The sequence below is a fragment of the Peromyscus leucopus genome, chromosome 19 (genome assembly GCF_004664715.2).
Source record: "Peromyscus leucopus breed LL Stock chromosome 19, UCI_PerLeu_2.1, whole genome shotgun sequence".
NCBI lineage: Eukaryota > Metazoa > Chordata > Mammalia > Rodentia > Cricetidae > Peromyscus > Peromyscus leucopus.
The window spans coordinates 34649936-34663295 of record NC_051079.1 but is presented as its reverse complement, the minus strand read 5'-3'; the positions used below and the strand labels follow the sequence as shown (position 1 = coordinate 34663295).

At 44.3% G+C, this 13360-nt stretch overlaps 1 protein-coding gene across 1 annotated transcript in view; it reads right to left on the bottom strand.

Annotated features, from left to right (window-relative positions):
* The window catches only part of Commd10 (COMM domain containing 10), a 125205-nt gene extending 112586 nt beyond the window's left edge, over window positions 1–12619 (bottom strand). The window contains exons 1-4 of the mRNA XM_028871802.2: window positions 12511–12619; window positions 10815–10905; window positions 8118–8228; window positions 5336–5491 (exon numbers count right to left, since the gene is read on the bottom strand). Coding sequence (XP_028727635.1) covers window positions 5336–5491; window positions 8118–8228; window positions 10815–10905; window positions 12511–12551 — 399 coding nt within the window. The 5' untranslated portion in view covers window positions 12552–12619. The remainder of the gene's footprint in view (window positions 1–5335; window positions 5492–8117; window positions 8229–10814; window positions 10906–12510) is intronic.
* Between the last annotated feature and the right edge of the window lie 741 nt (window positions 12620–13360).

Below are 13360 nucleotides of genomic sequence, written 5' to 3'. Positions count from 1 at the left end.
CACACACACACAAAATGTAAAAATAATAAAGTACCTGAGTAGGTGTTTTGTAAACCAGAGACTACCAACAGGCACGGCAAAGGTGCCCAAAGTCACACTTGAGGAACACACCAATCCCAGCCAGAGTGGGATGTCCTCTCTGCATGGTAGTAAGGCTGTCATCACAACAACAAGAGGGGCTGGAGGGGCTGCTCAATGGTTAGGAGCATTAGCTGCTCTTCCAGAGGACCCCAGCTGGATTCCTAGCACCCACAATCATCCATACCTCCAGTCCGAGGTGATCTGACACCCTCTTCTAGACTCCCAGGAACACCAAACATGCAAGTAGTGCACACACAGACACACATGCAGGGAAAACACCCCAAAACATAAAATAAATTTTTTAAATTAAAAAAAAAAAAAGACCTGTACAAGATAATAGACAGAAAGGGACCCCTGGACACAGTCAGTAGAAACATAAATTGGTACATCTATTACCGCAAATGGTAGGAGTGTTCCTCACAACACTGAAAACTGCCATTGATAGATTCTGGGAACTGGAATCATAGCCATCAGCTGTGTAGCCACTACTGAATCCATCAACCCACAGTGGACAGATCCAAGCTCATGGCCACACAGCCAGCCCTGGTGAAACTCAGTGGTCACAAAACCGACTGAACAGGTATGTACACAAGGACAAAGCTCTGTAGGGAAGGCAGAAGTGTCTGTGGGCTGCAGGGAGACAAGAGAGGTCGAGGCTAAAAGTGGCCACTACACATTGTGTACACATATGAAACTGTCAAAGACAAATTTAATTAAGACAAAAAAGATTGGAAATAGTACTACCAGATGACCCAGGAACCCCTTGCTAAGTATATATCCAAAAGAAATGAAACTGGCATCTTGAAGACTCCTGCACATTCATGACCATTGCAGAACTGTTCACAACAGCCAAGACCCATTAACAACCTAAGTGTCTGTCAATGGATGAATGAACAAGAAGACATGGCTACATATTCACAATGGCCTGCTATTCTGTCATTCATATATATATGTGTGTGTGTGTGTATATATATATATGTATGTATATGTGTGTGTATGTATATGTATATATGTGTGTGTATATGTATATGTGTGTGTATGTATATATATGTATATATAAAGATAGCTTGGGGACTGAAGAGAAAGCTCAGTGGTTCAGTGCCCTAGACCTACATGAAGGCTCAAACTCAACCGTAACTCATGTTCCAGGAATCCAATACCTCTTCTGTCCTCCACTGGCACACACATGGTACACATACACACATACAGGCAATTTCTTCAGCCCTTCAACTTTATTTTTTTAGAGACAGTTTTACTACATTACTACACTGTCCTAGCTTTCCTCAACCTTGTGACCCTTCCTTCTCTCTTACGACTCCCAAGATGCTGGGATAATAGACATATGCCACAACATCCGGCCCTTAAGTTTCTTTTTTCCATTTTTCATATTTCCTGTGACAACTTCGTACTCCTAAGCAGCATCTGAACCTATCATTACTATCTCCAAAGGCAGCTGTCCAGGAGACACTGTGAACTACCCCCCACCCCCAACACAGAAGGAAAACACAAGCAAAATCAGACTAATAAAAGGAAGATTTTCTAAATGGAGATGCTTTAAAGAAAAAAGCATTTCAGGGAAACAAAATGACAAACTGAAGTCTGCACGGGAGGCGGGAAAACAAAGAAACTGAAATAATGAAAAGCCAGGCAAAAGTCCAAGGACAATCAGACACGGAAGGCAGACTCAGACGGAAACAACACGGAACACTTCCTGGAGATCGAGAGCTAACAGTTAGAGGGAGACAGCGTTTTCTCCCCCAAACTGTCAATCAAGTGAGGCAAGTAAATAAGGACTAGCAGGGCCGGGGAGACGGCTCGGTCAGTAAAGTAACTGCTCTGCAAGCTTGAAGACCTGAGTTCAGATCCCCTGTATCCATGGAACCTCGACACCGGTGCGACAGACTCAGGCTGATGCAAGGTCACCGGCCATCCTAGTCTAGTGGAATCAGTGAGCTCCAGGGCCTATAGGGAAACTCTGTCTCAAAAAACAAAATGGCGGGGGGAGGTTTGAGGGAAACACCCAACATGACCTCTAGCACTCACACATACAGACACACATGAAAACACACATATATATGACATAGATAAAAAGGGGGAGCTGTATAGATGGGGGGTTCTCTGTTGCAAATATCCATGTAAAAATAATTATAAAAATGTACTTCACTGCCAGGCAGTGGTGGTGCACACCATTAATCCCAGCACTCAGGAGGCAGAGCCAGGCGAATCTCTGTGAGTTCAAGGCCAGCCTTGTCTACAGAGAGAGTTCCAGGTACTTGAAAATAATTGAAAGAAATCTATTTTTTAAAGGTCCTATCCCTAATTAGTGAATTACCAGAGTCATAGAGTCATAGGGCAGGTCAAAATAGAAACGTCAAGGCATAGAGAGATTGCTAGCACTTCTTGGGTTCAATCTCTAGCATCAGAGAAAAAGTATTTTTAAAGAGTTAATTCTATTTCTATTTCCAGTATCTAACAATAAACAATGAGAACCAATATTTCAAAAATAGCATATTTATAACAGCTTTAAAAACAAACTAAAATACTGAGCTAAAAAATAACAAAATATGCACAGGATCTGTGATAAAAATAAAGAACACTGAAATAAAAAATTATTCCTCTACAAATTCATTGTTAAATCAAACACAATCTTAGTTAATATGCCAGCAAGACTGCTTGTAGATACTGAAAGCTGATTTTTCAAATTTATATGTAAGAGCAAGAAACTAGAATACCCCAAATGAGAACAAAGCCATCTCATTTTTTATATAGCTCAGACTATTTTTTTTTAATTGTGTGTGTAGATCAGGCTGGCCTCAAATTCACAGAGATCCCACTGCCTCTGCCTCCTGAGTGTTGTGATTGAAGGGTGTGCCACCATGCTTAGCCCTCTTCAATAAAGCTCCAGTAATTAAAACAGAGGGATATTCTGACACAAAGACAGACAAACAGAAGAATCAGAGAATTCAGAAAAAGACAAATACATGAAATGATTTTTACAGAGGGCAGAAGCAAGTTGGAGATAAAAGGATAACTACAGTAACGATGTTGGCACGCAGTGCAACAGAGACAGAAAAGCATGGCCTTGGCCTGCACCTTGCACCTTAACCAAAAGCAGCTCAAAATGGATCTCAGGCGTACACGAAAAACACCAATGTTGTACAAAACACTGATAAGGAACAGAAGAGGAAGCATCTGTAATACTACCTCTGTCTATAAACTCTCAGGCACAAAACTGAGCATGGGGTCAAGAACATGCCAAGTGATACACAGAGACTCAACATAATTAAAGCTTTGGCTGTTTGGGACATACAGCTATGAAGAGAGAAAGACAGCTGCAGACCAGCAGAAACACTGTCCCATCACCGATGTCACAGAGAGCTAGAACTGGAATTCAAGTCCCAAGTGAAGGGAACGCAGGCAAGCACCTCTCTCTGTTAAACCTGAGAAAATGCGTCTCTAAAGGACGTATGCCTACATACAACTAGGTGGTATGCCTGGAATACAATGAGATTGATCTACAGCTCTGTCTTTTCTCAGATGGAGCACAGTTAAGCAAAATATCCAGACACTTTACCACAGAATACATATGCATGACGGGTTCATAAAAAGCTGTCAAAACTGTGTGTTAGAGATACAAGACAGCACCACAAACTTAATGCCTTGGTTTTAAGAAAAACAACAACAAAAAAAGAAAAGCAACTGGCAATACTAAGTGCTGCTGAGTCTGAAACCGCTGCCCCAGCACATTCCTGGGAATGCAGAACAATGCTCATCCGTCACAGCCACTCCTGGACAGCAGGGCAGGCGCGGCTCCCTGCTCACCTCAGATGTACCATAAATCCGTGGAAAAAATCTTTAGCAAACTATCAGCAAACCAAACCAGCAGTATATTCAAAGGGTGACACAGGAGATTTACCCCAGGAACACAAAACTGTTTGCACATCAGAAAACTCACTTCATACAAAGTGTGAATAGGAAAAGGCAAAATCTGCCCCATCGTCCCCAACTCTGTGAGGTTAGGTTCGAGGACCGTCTCGTGACACAGCTAACTTTCTGGCTCTCCCAGGGTTTGGTTTATGGGAGTTGACAGATGCTAAGTCAGTACCTATCACACGCATGGGGTTCTGCTCAGCACTGACGCAGATGCACAAAAGACAAGCAAGAATATGACTCGGTAAATGTTAAAAACAAGCCTCACCTGGGAACACAAGAAGAATCACTGCCAAGGGTATAAGGAGACTATCTCATTCCTATTCTTAAATTACAAATGTATATTTTAAACTGCCAAAATTAAATCATGTGGTAACAAATATGCTAATATGTAGAAAAACTTAAACAGGAATATGGAGCTGGAAGTTTCTCCAGTCTCACCCTATTGCACGAATCCTAAATGGTCTTTATAATAAAAACCCGCTGCCAGATATTGAGGTAAATGCTGAAAGATCAGAGAGACAAAGGAACAAGCCACTACAGAAACTTCTCAAGGGAGACAAGGTCCTATCTCCATGAATCCTCCGACTGAAAGCCTCTGAGTCCTCAGCCAAAAGGCCCTAGTTCCTGTCTCCTCACGCCTTATATACCTTTCTCCACCCAGCCATTTCACTTCCTCCTAGTGCTGGAATTAATGGCGTGTGTGCTTCCCAAATAATGGTAACAAAGGCAGAGATCTCAAGTGCTGGGATTAAAGACATGTGTGCCACCACTTTCTGGCCTCGATGTTTAATCTAGTGGCTGGCTCTGTCTTCTGATCCTCAGGCAAGCTTTATTTGATACATAATGTATCACCACACGGCCCAGCCCCTTGGTCTGGACGAATCTCTCCCACCTGTGGTCCCACAGCTGCTTATAAAATAATCACTCAGAGGCTTAATACTAATTACAAACTGTACGGCCTATGGCTTGGGGTTCTTGCTAGCTTGCTCTGATAACTCAACCCATTTCTATTAATCGCCAAGTGCTCTGTGGCTTTACCTGTGTCCCGTGACATGCTGCTCCTTGGAGAGAGGGCTGACATCTTCCCCGACTCTTCCCCTCTTCTCTCTGTATCTCTGCTTGGATTTCCCAACTGCCTCTAAGCTGCCTTGCCATAGGCCAAAGCTGCTTTATTTATTAGCCAATGGGAGCAACAAATACAATCAGAGTGTACAGAAAGACATCCCACAGCAGGAATATTTGACTTTTTGCCTTACTTTACCTCTTACCACAATATTATCATTTTCAAGATTAGCTGCTATAATTTTATTGAAGAATATACCTTGTGAGGGCCCAGAATCCTCTGCCTGAACTTCTCGACCGTCTCTTGACCCATAGCTGACCAAGCGTTGGCAAATGCTTCTGCCTTGTCTTGTGTGAGATGAATATTCTCCAATTGCTGCTGCAGGGCAGCTGGCTTCACATTGTGGTATACAGCCTGTCAAAGGGGGCAAACACACACAGCCTCAGGCTCATGCAGTCCTTGAGCTATACACAATACAAAAGTATTTAAAGCAAATTAAATTGTGTGTGTGCGCGCGCGCGCGCAAGCGAGTGTGTGCACGTATATGTGTATGTATGTGCAAGTGTGCGTGTACGTGTGCGCGCGCATGCACACACTGGAAATAAGTGCATATGAGAGCAAGTTCAGGGCCTGTAGATGCCAGAGGCATTGGGTCCCTGAAGCTGGAGCCACGGTGTTTTAAAGCAGCCTGGTTTTGTGCTCATACATACATATTGTTCTGTTCCACACATAAATTGAGAACAATTTCACCACAAACCCCATCCTGCTCTGTTCTGTTTAACTACATTCTTTTTCTACTAAGGCTCACCAAACTTAAAAACCAGTCATCATGATGATCCAGGTTAAGGTTTGACTATGAAGTGTCCCTCACAGGTTCAGGTGATTGAGCACAAATCCCAGGTTTTGAAGCAGATGCTGGAAACTGAATTTGGGTCCCCTGCAAAAGCAGTAAGTGCTCCTAATGCCTGAGCCATCTCTCCAGCCCCAGCATTGAAACAATTTAAATCAAAAAGACTCCATGGCCCTCTTGCAGGCATTTTCAACAGTTCTATTAATAACATACAAAACAAAGAGCTAAAGGTCATGGTAAGTAGGCCTAACTTGCTCAGGCTAAATGTTTTGTTTTGCTTGTGGTTTAAATAACACTAAAATTACTTAGTAAAGTTTTATTTCATTTATCTCACTTAATTACTTAAAGTTTCAATGGTCTCAGCAAATAGACTTTTCCCAAGGACTCCTCAAAACTACCTCTATCTATCAACCAAAGTTACACATAATGAAAGAAAATTCTACAATAATTTTAAGAATATCTGTTCTGTTCCATACATAAATTGAGAACAATTTCCCCACAAGCCCCATCCTGCTCTGTTCTGTTTAACTACATTCTTTTTCTACTAAGGCTCAGCAAACTTAAGAACCAGTCATCATGATGATCCAGGTTAAGGTTTTGACTATGAAGTGTCCCTCACAGGTTCAGGCGATTGAGCACAAATCCCAGCTGTGGCACTCACTCTCTTTGGAAGATGTAGAGCCTGTTAACAGATGTTCCCATTGCCTCAGTCACAAGCCGCTCCTACCTCCATGATTTCCTAGATGGACCATATCCCTCGAAACCCCATCCACCAAAATCAACCCTCCCTACTCTGAGTCATGTATTTGGTCCCCATAACAACAGATGAGAGAGGAAAGTGGTACAAGGCGCGGGGCTACTGCCGTGACAAACCTGACCACGGGGTTTACAGGCCTGTGTCACAGTACATGGAAAGAACACAGGCAAAAGAGTTTGGAGCCACAGGCTGGAAAAGCTCCAGAACGCTGCAGGGAGACCCTGATGTTGACTCGGAGGGAAATGCAGATAGGAAAGATGATGATGCTCAAGAGCTTCAGAGAGGAACAAGGACTGCACCAGAAATGGAACTAGAAGTCATTCGGGTTAACGTCTGACAAGCCATGTGGCTACATGCTACATGTGCCCTGAAATTTGAGTGAGGCTAAATTAAAAAGTAATGGACTGGGGGATAAATTTAAGAGCACTAGCTGCTCTTTGAGAAGACATGGGCTCAGTTCCCAGCACCCACATGGTAGCTCACAACTGTCTGTAACTCTAGTTCCACACCCTCTTCTGGACTCTCGAGGGTACAGGACACGCACATGGTGCACAGATATATACGCAGACAAAACACTCATAAACATAAAATAAAATAAAATAAAAAATGGATGAATACGTTTGGTGAAGGAAATTTCAAGGCAGAATACAGTCTGTGGCATGGTTACTGCTCACTGCCCTTAGCAAGGTTTTGTCAGAAAAACTAGAAAGAGAGAACACATGGAAAAAGAACCTGGAACACAGTCAGAATTAAGGACAGCCCAGGTACGGTGGATGCAGACAACGTGGCTCTAATAGCTACAGACTAATGAGACGCAGGAGAAACCTGGCACTTTATACTTTGCCCTGGGACGATAGGAATGATGCCCTGGGAACAAGATGCCACCCACTGGAGGCTCTCAGGCATAAAACTGAAAACCATTCATCTGAAAGAAGAGAGAAAAAATACACAGTGCCTAAACAGAGACAGCTAGCTCCAGGACACACTGAAGTCACAGGACATGGACAGGAACGAAAAGGATGGAAGGAGTTTGAGGAAAAAAAGTAGAGAAAGGAAATTCCGTAGTAAAAGAATTATGACATTATTTCTTTCTACAGCCTCCTAATCAAATGCGTGCCACCCAATCACCTGTTCAACTTCTTCAGTGAAAAGTGTTCATTTTTCCAACGATATCAAGAAACAAGGAGTTAAAATCAGATGAAGGCCCAATGCACGTTGTTAAATAATTACTACTACTATATCGTATTTATTTTCGCAGAATGAAGTGCTATGGAAAGAAGCCATGCATTCAAAAATGTTTCAGTATATTGACACTCTTGACTAAAACATCCTGAACGTTTCCATCTTACATAGCTATATAAAAATATAAAAAGCCGCAGATATTAAAGTCATGAAAACAGGCAGTGAATAGGAAATCAAGGCCATAAAAATACCTGTTCCAAAACGAAGGATATTGTTTCCAGAACCAGGTGAAGTTCTTGTTTCTCCAGAGAGAAGGCAGCCTGAAGCTTTTCTTCCTCTTCCTCACTGAAGCTGCTCTCGGCCTACAGACACACAAGCGGTCAGCCCAGAGCGTGCACGCAGAGGACTCACTTACAGGAAGAGAGGACCTAAGAGGAAGGCCAAGTCCACAGTGAAAGCAAACTGCCGTGCTTGTAATCGGAACTACAACCCGCATTCTAGACAGCTAAGTGGGATGAAACGAATCTTCTCATGGTGACGTAACTGATCGCCGGGAATCTGAGAAATAGACGGTTTTCCTGCTTTAATTTTAGACCACCTGAGACATCTGTGCCCTATGTTTCTGATATCTGGTCTTCCTAATTCTTTCATTTCATCTCCTAATTAGCAGTCCCTCCTTGAAACTGCTGACTTCCTCCAGCACATCCCTTCCTCCGCTCCCCCTTCACCTTCCATAGTCTGTCTTGCTGTTTCTAGTGTTCTGGTCAGGAACCCAGACAGCTGGCTCTGCAGCCGGAAGCATACAGCAGTTACATCACCAGGTTTCACGTGGGGACCGAAAATCTCCGTGATGGGGTCAAACACAGAAGGTTTTTAATTAGATGAGGTGTAACCACTAATTAAGGTCACAGGCCCCAAATACCTGTTTTCTAAGCTCTCCGCTACAGAAGTTTGCGTGACTCCCCTCGGTTTTTCCCACGTAGACGGCTCATGTGTAAGATGAGACACACACGGACTGTTCCTGCTGCTGCTATTCCTCCTGCCTCCCCAGCTACATCACAGATTCACTACAGGCACGGATTTGGAGTTCCTGTGTTGGTTTTGCATTTCCCGATGAAAGAAAAGAATTAACTCCGGATGTATGCATCGAGTGCCAACGTATAGTGAGTAACGTCCTGGGGAAGGGAGCCGATAGGTGAGGAAGGCATGACTCTCCAGGCTGTGGGTAGAAAGACTGATGAACGTTTAGGGATTTGGTTGTCTTCTGAGAAATGAGTGCTTGTAGTGAAGAGCTACGGTGAACTGAGAATCAACCCCACATTCCAGAAGCACAGAGAAGAGACGAGCACAAGGCCTGAGAGTGAGATCACAAAATGCTTGGAAGGTGATGTTCTCTCAGTGAAGCAGGGAACAAGGGCATGTGGAAGCAAGGAGAGGAATGCATACACAACACAATGCTGAAAAAGGCCCTAGAACACTGTAATAAAGGTGCACTGTCCGGTGTGACTGCAAGTGAAAAGTAGAGAGAACATACACCACTACCATCTTCTAATGAATCTCACACACAGTGTTAAGGATCTTGACGTTTTTGCCATGTGGTAAGGGACAGCTACTGATGTTTCTAAATGCCGTTAAATATGATCAAGGTTTTTAAAAGAGAAAAACATTTGGAAACATTGCTGGAATGGTATTATTAGGAATCAGTCAAGGGCGGGGAAGAGGGCTCAGTGGACAAGAGTGCCTGCTGCTCTTGCAAAAGACCCATGTTCAGTTCCCAGCACCCACATAATGAAGTTCACAGCCACCTCTATCTCCAGGGGATCCAATGCCCTCTCTGGCCTCCACGGGCACCAAAAACACATGTGGTGTACATACATACGTGCAGCAAAACACTCATACACATAAAAAAAAAAAAAGAGCAAAACCAAGAAGATTATGAGTAACAGATACCACCAGTCCAAAGCCAGGAAACAATACAGATCTGAAATAAAACCATGTGGGGATTTTGGGTTTGAGAGACAATTCAGAGTGAGTAGGCTATCGGTCTGGAGCCGTCTCCTGGCCAATAAAGAGCCTTGATGTAAATGAATGTTGTGCCTACGTGCAGAGCATTTAGCAAGTGCTCCATAAACGTGGTCAATGCAATTGTATAACCCAATATGGAATATAAGTTGGACCGGTTACCAAATAACTTAATTACCAAGCAGCCACATGGCCAAACCAACTGTACCCTTGAAATAAAAGCAAAGAGAAAAATCAGAGATTAAATACTGTGTGAGAAGAAATATTGAATGAATTATTTTTAAGATGTACTGATTATTTGTATGTGTGTGCATGGTGCCTACGTGAGTCTATATGCACCATATGCATGCAGGAGCCCGAGAAAGCCAGAAGAAGGTATGGATCCCTGGAACTGGAGTTACAGATGGCTATGAGCCACTAAGTGAGTGCTGGGAACCAAACACAAGTCCTCTGCAAAAGCAGTTTCATACTCTTGACCACTGACCATCTCTCTCAGTGAAGCAGGGAACAAGGGCATGTGTAAGCAAGGTGAGGAATGCATACACAACATTAAGGTTGAAAAAGGCCCTGGAACACTGTAATAAAGTGTGAACTATCTTTACCAGGTAGAAGGACATCAGCCTTTTCCTAAAGCATGTTCCATAGAACATTATATACAGAGATAAAATAATTCCAAAGTTCAATTTTCACCCTTAAATGTATGACCCAAACATTAGTATTCAAAATATTCTGGGAAGCTCCATTTTTTTTAAGTTAATTATGGAATACAAAGTTCCCCAAACTTTTGACCAGAGAACATTATCAAATCTTCCACAGATCTGGAGTTCCCAAGAACACACTAGAGAACAGTATTTCCCACAATTTTCCCAATCAAGCTTCAGGGGAATCAGAGGGGTCACAAGCCACAGGAATACAGAAATGCAGACCTTCAGGTGGAGCTTCTGGAGAATTCGGATAAGAAGGCGTGGGAATCTTCCGGTATCGATTGCGTTTATCAGCGGCACTGCCTTCTTCATGCTAAATAAATTTATTAAAAAAAGTTCCAAAATAAGTTTCAAAATGCATTTGCCATTGCTGCCGATACATTTTATTTCAACAACTCTAGTAGCCATGTCCTCTTAGTGAAATAAACTGAAATGAGTGACAGTCAGGTACACACTCTGAGCATTTCCAAACAGACGCCTCTCCCCAAAAGCATTCCTGTCGAAAAGCTTGACCATTTTCTCTTCCCAGACAAATTATTTGGGGGAGGTAATTAGCAGTGGGGATGCATGCTACCACTTAATCCAAAACAGAACTCGAAAGGAGTGTGAAGGAGAACACAGCAAATTCGGGGATTACACCAAAACCATAAGGATAATGATGGCAAATAACGGTGGGGGAGGGGGAAGATAATACATACAAAACTATTTAGAGTGCAGTTACTCTACGGCCCGTGTCACTTGTGATCACCAACTTCAAACTGTGTGGTAAGCACAACTGCGTACATCCTCACTGTGCCTTCATAGTGTGTGTTTGCGTTTCCCCAGGACAAGAGTTTGAAGAAAAGAAGCGGCTTGTCAGATCCAGTGATGGACAGAAAAACTTTAAAATGACAGCTGTCTTCTTCCCAATGCAGGAGAGTGTTGTGTTCAACCTTCAATATGTTTACCTGCATTCGTGAGTATTTCTTCTGCCTCCACAAACTGGGTCAGTTTTTGATGAAATAATTTTGTTTTACTGGGGGAAATCTGAGCAGGATGTGCTGGGGCGGCCAATAGTGTCAGCTCATTGGGAGGGTAAGGCTGCACAGATCTCGGGTATGAGGCCAGTCTTGGCAACATAGTAAGAACCATTCCGCCAAAGAAAATCTTTAAAACTGGACTGGGCTTTGTATCCTCACCAGAGCTGGACAGTCTTACCTAACACACTGAAAAAACTAAAAACTACATAAAATGAAAACATTATTAATGGTGCCAAGGCTGGCTAAATATGTCACTAATGCCTGAACTGTCTGACCTTGGTTTCAAGGGGCTATTAACACGTGTTATAATCATGCCATGGTACTAGCGTGAGCCTTTCTCACCATCATCAGGTCTGAAATAACTAAAAACACAGAGTATTTTCCCAAGAAACTGAACAGAATTCAGGTGGCATCTAGTGACTTCTACTACCTGCGCTACAAAGTCCCTCACGTCAGTATCTCCAGGACAGACCAGGGCGGCCAAGGCTCCCTGCAAACTCGAAGCAGACGAACCATTCCAGAACTGAGGCACCCTGTGCCTACCTCTCCCTCCCCGCCCACCCACGCACCCACCCACGCTCTCCTCCACGCCCCGCCCACACCTCCGCACACCGCCCATCCTCCTCCACGCCCCGCCCATCTTCCTCCACACCCCGCCCACCCTCCTCCGCGCCCCACCCACGCTCTCCTCCACGCCCCGCCCACGCTCCCCTCCGCGCCCCGCCCACCCGCCTCCACGCCCCGCCCACCCTCCTCCACGCCCTGACAAGTCCCTACGCGTTCCGCTCGGGCTCCCGACCCGGGTCGACCGCACCTCAGCAGCCGGCGGCGGCGGCGACACCCCAGCTCCCGCCCCAACAGGTCACCCAGTGTGGCGGGGCGCTCGGCCTGACTGCTACCTGGGGCTCTCGGGCAAGATCAGCGCCGCGGACGCCGCCATCCTCGCAGCTTCCTCGCCCGCGCGACCGTCAGCTGTGCACAGCGCAGCCAATGACGGCGAGCCTGACGGAAGCCCGGAAAGGCCAAGTCGCGACGTCCCGGACGTTTGCGCTATCGGGCTGCTGGGAGCAGAATTCCAGGAGACTTGTGCGTGGTTCAGAAAGGAAAAGGAAGATCATGGTCATTTCTACCACTCTGACCATTTCGGAATCCGGGCTGTACATGTGTATTTATTTTTATATCTGCATTCCTGGCTAGGCATATTTGTCTATATGCGCTTTTTTTTTTTTTTCTGGAGCTGAGGACCGAACCCAGGCCTTGCGCTTGTAAGCGCTCTACCACTGGGCTAAATCCCCAACCTAACGTGTGCATTGTATGCACGTGTATACATGACTGCACTCACAAACATCTACTACATGTAGCATTTACCTGTTTTTTGTTTTTGTTTTGTTTTGTTTTTTTAGTTTTAGTGGAGGGTTTAAGCAAGCTCCAAGGCGTCTATGGATGGAGAAATGGGCCAAGGAGCATCCCCTGTCAGGAGAGATTATGCTCCCAACTCTATGTTATTGACCCTCCTGTGTCTGCATCCCCAGAGTTCTCTGCAGAGCACAGTTCTGGTCCAGTTCCTTCTACAGTAGATTCATTGAGTACCTACGGTATACCAAGCATTGAGTTAGGCACTGGAGATTCAAACAGACAAATACGTTTTGTCAGCAATTAAAATGGACAAGTATTTGTTAGGACTCTCTTTGGAGTCCAGCATAACATAGAAGAAAGATAAATCACTGCGAAGTGTATGGTTAAGTTTCT